The 9,627-nt window shown below is 41.2% G+C and overlaps 1 protein-coding gene across 1 annotated transcript; it reads left to right on the top strand.

Annotated features, from left to right (window-relative positions):
- The first annotated feature begins 7,642 nt into the window (after positions 1-7,642).
- Positions 7,643-9,275, top strand: MRGPRD (MAS related GPR family member D). The gene is made up of 2 exons (XM_054441675.1): positions 7,643-7,718; positions 8,308-9,275. Exons 1-2 carry the CDS (start codon positions 7,643-7,645, stop codon positions 9,273-9,275), a joined length of 1,044 nt encoding a protein of 347 aa, XP_054297650.1.
- Positions 9,276-9,627: the final 352 nt, after the last annotated feature.

Below are 9,627 nucleotides of genomic sequence, written 5' to 3' on the forward strand. Positions count from 1 at the left end.
TGAATTATAAGCTATTTAGACAACAATAATAACACTTGATATCAAAACTTATGAAACATCTAAAGAAATACTTAGTGGTCCATTTATAGCCCTAAATACCTGTTACCAAAGGGAGAAGGTTTAAAAATTAATTACCTAAGCATTCAACAAAGGAAGCTGAAAAAGAATCACAGGGTAAATCCAAAGAAAATGGAAAAAAAATAAAAGCATAAATTAAGGAAACATGAAGCAAAGAAACAGTAGAGATGCTTTTATTTTTAAATAGTTCTCAAAAAACAACCCTCTGGCAAACTGATTAAGGAAAAACAGGAGTGAAGTCACAAATAAAGACTGGCAGATAGAAGTAAAGTTGTAAAAATTCTAAATGAATATAAGAAGCTACTGTAAGTGTTGTACTGATAAATGTGAAACCAAAAAGCAAGAACAATTTTCTAGAAAAACAATATTGCCTACTGTAACTCAGTAAGAAATTAAATGCCTGAGTAGACTTAAAACATTAAATAAATTGGATTTGTAGTTCTTTTTAAAGCCATGCACATCCACTCACACTTACATAAAAATTACCAGAACAGATGGTTTTACCTTCTGCCAAACCTTCAAAGAAAGATAATCCTAACATGACACAAATTGTTCTAGAAGACAGAGGAAAAGGGTAATCTCTCCAACTCATTTTATAAAGCCAGTATCACCTTTTAGCTTTGAAATAAAAAACAGGCAAGGACAGTACCAGAAAGGAAAATTATGGGCCAATTTCAGTTATAAACATGGATGAAAATGTTCTAAATAAAATCAGAGCAAAAACCCCTCAGAACTAACTAAATGGTTTATCTTAGAAATAGAAGGTTGAATAAATGCCAGAAAATCTATCAATGTATATTCACCACATAAGTAGACAGGGGGAGAAAAAAAGAAAATTATTATCTTGGTAGATGCAGAAAAAAAGTTTACGACAAATTTCACCATGCATTTATGATAAAAACTCTCAGAAAACTAGGAAGGAAATCTTCTTACTTTGATAAAAGATAATATCAAAAACTGACAGTAAACATCATATCTAATGGAGAAACTTTAGACACATGCTCTTTAAAATTAGGCAGAAGATGGCCGGGCACGGTGGCTCACACCTGGAATCCCAGCACTTTGGGAGGCCGAGGCGGGCGGATCACAAAGTCAGGAGTTCGAGACCAGCCTGGCCAATGTGGTGAAACCCCGTCTCTACTAAAAATACAAAAATTAGCCAGGCGTGGTGGTGCATGCCTGTAATCCCAGCTAGTTGGGAGGCTGAGGCAGGAGAATCCCTTGAACCTAGGAGGCAGAGGTTGCAGTGACCCAAGATCACGCCAGTGCACTCCAGCCTGGGTGACAGAGTGAGACTCTGTCTCAAAAAAACATATAAATAAATAAAATAAAAAATAAAAAATTAGGCAGAAGATAAGCATACCTGATTCCAGGCATTGTTCAGTATAGTACTAGATGATCTGGACCATGCTCTAAGACATAAAAAAAAGTAAAGGTATAGGGATAGTTGCACAGAAAATAAAAATATTCAACAGATAAACTGATAGACATGGTAAAATAAATCATAACATTTACCTGATTGGTAAAAACTACAGAAATCAACAGTGCTCCTATACATCAGCAAAAATCAACAGGAAACATAACAGAGACACTTTTTTCTCTGGCCATGATGGACTAACTGGTATTGGACCAGCCCTACCACTGTAAACAACTAGAAAACTGGAGAAAACATATGAAACAACTGTTGGCATTATTGGACAAGAGGCAGCCCAGGACTAAGATCTTGAGAGAAGAGAAATGTAAGAGGCAAGTCCTATGATTACCCTGGCTTTCTGCCTACAGATACTTTCTGGACAGTGGCACAGCAGTGAGGGAAGCCAAGCAGACCATGGTGCTCTCTCTGAGTCAGAGCTCAGGAGAATTAAGTGGTTCGAATTTGTAAGACGGAGCACCAGAGAGAAAGAAGGGAACTACTCAAGGAAACAACTCCAAAATCCTGCATAGACCCTTTGAGTCTTTGGGTGAAAACTAAGTTGTGCATAAGATGAAACTAACTCTTTGAAACTGGGCAAAGAACAACTACTGATTATCTGTCCGCTGAACAATTCTCAGACTTCACACAGGGCTGAGAGGGGTTCAAGTTCTGATAAGCTAAAGTAGAATGACTTTGCTGGAAACTTGGGACGTTCAGTAGAAAGCCCAAAAAGGTCACTCCTATAGCTACTCTAGACCTGCTCTAACAAAGTTCAAAACAAGTCTTGAAAGGATCAAATTTATCTGTAAATTAAATGTCTGCCAGAAGAAGGCCTACCATTGTTTAACAAAAAATTAAAAATTCAGACATTCAACAATGTAAAACTTACAATGTCCAGCATCTAAAGAAGTATTACTAGACATGTGACAAAGCAGAAAAATGGGACCCCTAACCAGGAGTAAAATTAGTAAATTGAAAGAGACCAAGAAATGACAGAGATAAAATTAGCAGGCAAGGAATTTTAAACACCTGTCAGAAATGCTCAAAGATTTCAAGGAAAACATGAACACAATGAAAAGAAAAATGTGAGGTATAGATAAGAACCAAATGCAACTTCTAAAGCTGAAAATACAGTGTGTGGAACAAAAAAAATTTACTGAATGGGATTAAGAACAAGATTACACACTGCAGAAGAAAAAATCAGACAACTTGAAAGCAAGGCAATAGAAACTATTTAAAATTAAGCACAGAGAAAAAAAAAAACTCAGAGCTTTAGTAATCTGTGAGACAATATCAAGCAATATAACATGTGTCTAATTCGAATTCCAAGAAAGGGGGCAAAAAATATTTAAATAAAATGGCCAAAATTTTCCAGACTCATAATAAAATTATAAAATAAAAATTATAGGCCGGGCGCAGTGGCTCATTTCTGTAATCCCAGCACTTTGGGAGGCCGAGGCAAGCAGATCACGAGGTCAGGAGATTGAGACCATCCTGGCTAACACAGTGAAACACCAGGTTACTAAAAATACAAAAAATTAGCTGGGCATGGGGGTGCGAACTTATAGTCCCAGCTACTCGGGAGGCTGAGGCAGGAGAATTGCTTGAACCTGGGAGTCAGAGGTTGCAGTAAGCTGAGATGGTGCCACTGCACTCCAGCCTGGGCAGCAGAGCAAGACTCCATCTCATAAAATAAATAAATAAATAAATAAATAAATAAATAAAAATTATAAACCCATAGATCCAAGAACCTCAATGAATATAATGAACACCAAAATAAACTATACCAAAGAATATCATATCTACACTTTTGAAAACCAATGATAAAGAGAAGACCTTAAAAACAGCCAGAGATGGCCAGGTGCAGTGGCTCATGCCTGTAATCCCAGCACTTTGGGAGGCTGTGGTAGGTGGATCGCTTGAGCTCATGAGTTTGAGACCAGCCTGGGCAACATGGTGAAATCCCATCTCTACAAAAAATACAAAAATTAGCCAGGCATGGTGGCATGCACCTGTAGTCCCAGCTACGTGGGAGGCTGAGGTGGGAGGATGATTTGAGCCCAGGAGATGAAGATTGCAGTGAGTCGAAATCATGCCATTGCATTCCAGCCTGGGTGACAGAGCCAGACCCTGTATCAAAAAAAAAAAAAAAAGAGAGAGAGAAAAGGATGAGAATTATTACAGACCTCTTTTCAGAAGTTATGCAAGACAAAAGACCACAGAATGACATCTTTAAAATTTTAAAAGATAAATTTTAAAACTCTCAACCTAGAATTCTTTGTCCAGAGAAAATATCATTCAAAAATGAAGGTGACACATTACCCACAAAAATTAACTTAAAATGAATCAATGACTTAAATATAAGAGCTAAAGCCACCAAATCCTTAGAAAAGAACACAGAGGTAAATCTCCAATCTCCATGAACTTGGATTTGGCAGTGGATTCTTAGATATGACACCAGACACAAGCAACAAAAGAAAAAAATAGATAAACTGGACTTCATCAAAGTAAAAACTTTTGTGTCTCAAAGGACACTGTCAAGAGAGTGAAAAGGCAACCTACAGAGTGGGAGAAAATATTTGCAAATCATATCTCATAAGAGTCTAATATATACAATTTTTATTTTTAAAAAACTTTGGCTAGGCACAGTGGCTCACACCTGTAATCCCAGCACTTTGGGAGGCTAAGGCGGGCGGATCACCTGAGGTCAGGAGTTCGAGAGCAGCCTGGCCAACACAGTGAAACCCTGTCTCTACAAAAGTACAAAAATTAGCCAGGCATGATGGCAGGTGCCTATAATACCAGCTACTTGCGAGGCTGAGGCAGAAGAATCACTTGAATCTAGGAGGCGGAGGTTGCAGTGAGCCAAGATTGTGCCATTGCACTACAGCCTGGGCAAGAGAGCGAGACTTCGTCTCAAAAAAAACAAAAAAAAAAACAAAAACCAACTTTAACAGTTCAACAGTAAAAAGACAAATAACCCACTTTTAAAGGAGAAAGAATCTGAATAGATATTTCCTCAAAGATATACAAATGACCAATAAGCATGTGAAAAAATGTAAAAATGTTCTACATCATTAGTCATTAGGGAAATGCAAATCAAAATCATAATGAGATGCCAATTCACACACCCACTAGGATGGCTACAGTAAAAAAGACAGCTAATAACAAATTTTGGTGAGGGTGTAGAGAAGTCAGAATCCTCATACATTGTAGGTACCTACTTTATTCACGGAAAGGGCCTGGACAAAGGTAAGAACTCACTGGGTTACACTGAATGAATGAACTACTGAATTAATAATTGAATGCATAAACTAATGGAATCCCCCCAGTGTCCAATTCATCAGCAAGGCTTGTGAGCTCTACTTTTACATTTTATTCCAAACCCAGCTGTTTCTCATGACCTATACTCCACAGCCACCACGCCAGTTCAGCTCCCACTAGCACCTGCATCAGACTCCTTACTTGTCTCCCAGCCTCTCCTCTTATCCTTATCAGTCTATTCTCCATACAGCAGCTAAACAAACTGAAAAATTAAATAAGTTATTGTCAAAATCATGGTTTTCATGTTGGATGGTGGGTACCTACATTAATATGAACACAAACATATATACACTAAAAAATAAAAGAGGGCAACCAATGTTAACAGGATGTCATGAAACAAGAAGTATTATTATTAATCCAATTCCATTCATCAGCTGTCCAATAAAAATGTAAGTAGGCCAGGAGCGGTGGCTCAAGCCTGTAATCCCAGCACTTTGGGAGGCTGAGGTGGGTGGATCACGAGGTTAGGAGATAAAGACTAGCCCGGCCAACATGGTGAAACCCTGTCTCTACTGAAAATGCAAAAATTAACTGGACATGGTGGCGTGTGCCTATAATCCTAGCTACTTGGGAGGCTGAAGTAGGAGAATCGCTTGAACTAGGGAGTCGGAGGTTGCAGTGAGCCAAGATCTCAACACTGCACTCCAGCCTGGCAAGAGAGGGAGACTCCATCTCAAAAAAAAAAAAAGTAAGTAAAATTTTTTAGATGTAATAAAATACCATTTACAATGCCAGCAAAACCACTAAAACAATATCTAGAAATTAACACAATAAAGTGTACAGAACTTTTATGAGTAAAATTTCAATGTTATGGCCTGGTGCAGTGGCTCACACCTGTAATCCCAGCCCTTTGGGAGGCCGAGGCAGGCTGGATCACCTGAGGTCAGGAGTTCGAGACCAGCCTGGCCAACATGGCAAAATCCCATCTCTACTAAAAACACAAAAATTAGCCAGGCGTGGTGGCGGGTGCTGGTAATCCCAGCTACTCTACTCGGGAAGCTGAGGCAGGAGTATCACTTAAAACCAGGAGTTAGAGGTTGCAGTGAGCCGAGATCATGCCACTGCACTCCAGCGTGGGCAAAAAGAGTGAGACTCCATCTCAAAAAAAAAAAAAAAAAAAATTCAATGTTATTATTAATTATTTTACAGGATGTAAGAAAGGATTTGAGAACAGAGAGACATTTCAGGCTATGGACATAATGACTTAACATTGTGAATGTGACAATTCTCTAATACAATAATCTGCAAGTTCTATGAACTTCTACTGAAAACTTGAGAGTTTTTTTCTTTTATGAATTCCAAAAATTTGCTCTAAAATTTTAAGGAAGAATAAAGATTCACAAATGGCTAATTCAATTTTGGCAAACAAAGTTAAAGAAGGGAGATGCATCTTATAAAATAAAATGACATAGCAGAAAGACATACTTAAAAAAACAAAACACCATGTCAATGTTGTAGGAACTGAGAGACAAACCAATGACACAGCATGAAGAATGAAATTAATAACCCAGTCCCATGTTTAAATGGGAACTTAATAAGTCAATAGGGAAAGGACAGACTGTTTAGGAGACAGTGTTAGGAAAGCTGATCCATACTGTGGAGGAAAAATCAAGCTCATAAAAAATAGATTCCCGTTGGATCCAAGAACCAAAATCTGAATGGGAAAAACTATAAAAGTAATAGAAGAAAATATAAAAGACTACATTTTTTATCCAGGGAGACAGAGTACTTTCAGATTTAGAAGGCACAAAATTTCAGAGGAAAAAATTCTGAAGAGTTGGTTATACCAAAATTTAGGATGTCTTCCAACAGAAATTCATAATAGATAAAGTTGCCATAAAAAACAGAGAGTTCTCAGAGAAAAGTATCTGCAATGTCTAAATCCAGGAAGGCATTAATACCTAGAAATACAAGCAACTCTTGCAAATCAGGAAGGAAAAGAAAAGAAACCCAGTTGAAAAATGGACAACAGGTGTGAACAGGCAATTTGAAGAAGGGGAACTCCAAATGGCTAACAGATATATGAATTGATGCTCAAACTCACTGTAATCACAGAAATGCAAGTTAAAATATCTACAGTATATCACTTTGCAACCATCAGGTTGGCAAAAGTTAGAAAAACAAATAGCACCAAGTGTTGATGAGAGAATGGGAAAACGTGAACATTCCTATTCTGCTGGTACAGGTGAAACCTGAAGCAGCCACTCAGAAAAAGAATTACCAGGCAATATTTAGTGAAACTACATGTGCATATGTTCTATGACCGAGCAATCCTCCTCCAAGAATGTATCCCGGAAAAATCCTAAGTCAAGTCCAATGGATACATGCATGAGGATGTTCAACACAGTGTTTTGGTGATAATGGGAATTTTGAAGCAAGCTGAGGATCCACAGTAAGGAATAGATAACAGATCAATGTGCACTATGACATTTTAAACCACAACTTTTGCATACAGCCACCTGGATATATCCTACAAACATATTGTCAAGTGAAAAATAAAAAACCCATCATTAATTCTAAATCACAACATTTATGTAAATTTAAAACACAAGGGGCAACCACTCCATCTTGAAAGATATTGAGGTGTCCAAGGACTTGTGTGAAACAGGTTGGATGGATGCAAGTGGCAGGGGGAAAAAGGCAGCTAAGATGGGATGGGGAAGGAAACTTGAATAAATGGAGGGTTTTTAATGGGCTGATGCTCATGGTGTGTCTTAAACTGAGTGTAGTTAATTCTGCTCTTTGCCCTGAGGTCTAATTTTTTTTTTTTTTTTTAAGAGACAAGGTCTCGCTCTGTCTTCCAGGCTGGGGTGCAGTGGTGGGACCATGGCTCACTACAACCTCAATGTGCCAGGCTCAAGCGATCCTCCTGCCTCGGCCTTCCAAGTAGCTGGGAACACAGGTGTGTGCCACCATGCCCGGCTAATTAAAAAAAAAAAAATTGTAGAGATGGGATCTTGCTATGTTGCCCAGGCTGGTCTCAAACTCCTGGCCTCAAGCAAGCCTCCCAAAGTGCTGGGGTTACAGGCATGCACCACCACGCCCAGCCCTAAGGTCTATTGTTTTTTTAAATTAACTCACAGGGTTTGACAATTACAGGAGGAAAAAAAATGATTTCAAATGCTTCTATCAAATACTTTTTCTACATCTATTGATAATAATGATTTTTCTATAATAGACGTAGAAAAAGCATTTGATGAAAGTCAATACCTCTCCACGATTTAAAAAATAATTCAAAGCAAGATAGAAGAGAATTTTTTAACCCGATAAAGGGCATCTATAACAGCTTTGTAGCTATAAAGGTGACCCTGGAGGCAGATCTGGGCTGAGTGAATCACAGGAGCGGAGGAAGGTTAAGCCTCCCCGTCATGGTCTGTTGCATAAAGAACCTGGAGGGGAGAGCTCTGAAGCTGGAAATTCGAGGGGCACCCAGGGGTCCCCCGTGGTCCCAGCAACACAGAATTTCACACTGGTGCATCTTCCTCTCGTAGGGATGAACCAGACTTTGAATAGCAGTGGGACCATGGAGTCGGCCCCAAACCATTCCAGAGGGAGCACGGTGCACACGGCCTACCTGGTGCTGAGCTGCCTGGCCATGTTCACCTGCCTGTGCGGGATGGCAGGCAACAGCATGGTGATCTGGCTGCTGGGCTTTCGAATGCGCAGGACCCCCTTCTGCATCTACATCCTCAACCTGGCAGCAGCCGACCTCCTCTTCCTCTTCAGCGTGGCTTCCATGCTCAGCCTGGAAACCCAGCCCCTGGTCAACACCACTGACAAGGTCCACGAGCTGATGAAGAGACTGAAGTACTTTGCCTACACAGTGGGCCTGAGCCTGCTGACGGCCATCAGCACCCAGCGCTGTCTCTCCGTCCTCTTCCCTATCTGGTTCAAGTGTCACCGGCCCAGGCACCTGTCAGCCCGGGTGTGTGCCCTGCTCTGGACGCTGTGTCTCCTGATGAATGGGTTGACCTCCTCCTTCTGCAGCAAGTTCTTGAAATTCAATGAAGATCGGTGCTTCAGGGTGGACATGGTCCAGGCCGCCCTCATCATGGGGGTCTTAACCCCAGTGATGACTCTGTCCAGCCTGACCCTCTTTGTCCGGGTGCGGAGGAGCTCCCAGCAGTGGCGGCGGCAGCCCACTCAGCTGTTCGTGGTGGTCCTGGCCTCTGTCCTGGTGTTCCTCATCTTTTCCCTGCCTCTGAGCATCTACTGGTTTGTGCTGTACTGGTTGAGCCTGCCGCCCAAGATGCAGGTCCTGTGCTTCAGCTTGTCACGCCTCTCCTCGTCCATAAGCAGCAGCGCCAACCCCGTCATCTACTTCCTGGTGGGCAGCCAGAGGAGCCACAGGCTGCCCACCAGGTCCCTGGGGACTGTGCTCCAACGGGCGCTTCGCGAGGAGCCCGAGCTGGAAGGTGGGGAGACGCCCACCATGGGCACCAATGAGGTGGGGGCTTGAGAGCCGCCCACAGGTGCTTCCCATCTGTGCGAGCCCATGCCCTGGAGATTCCCGAGCCGTGAGCTGCCTCCCACCTCGTCCCTGCCAAGTGTCTGGCCGGCCTTCTTGGGGGAGCCCCAAGGACTTTGCAGCTGCATGTGGGGGTCACTTCCCTGCATGTTGAAGCTCCCCACACCACCTGTGTCCTGGATCTCACAATGCAACCCCGCTGGAAGATGCAATTTATTTGTTTATAGCAGATCATCTGGTTGGGGGAAAATATTAGCTTTTAGCCCTACCCTGCTTTAAGCTGGTTATCTATGGGTGGATAACAGGAATCTCATTTGAATATGAAAGCTTTCTCCCAACCACC

Source organism: Pongo pygmaeus, chromosome 9 (assembly GCF_028885625.2).
Source record: "Pongo pygmaeus isolate AG05252 chromosome 9, NHGRI_mPonPyg2-v2.0_pri, whole genome shotgun sequence".
NCBI classification, from domain to species: Eukaryota; Metazoa; Chordata; class Mammalia; order Primates; family Hominidae; genus Pongo; species Pongo pygmaeus.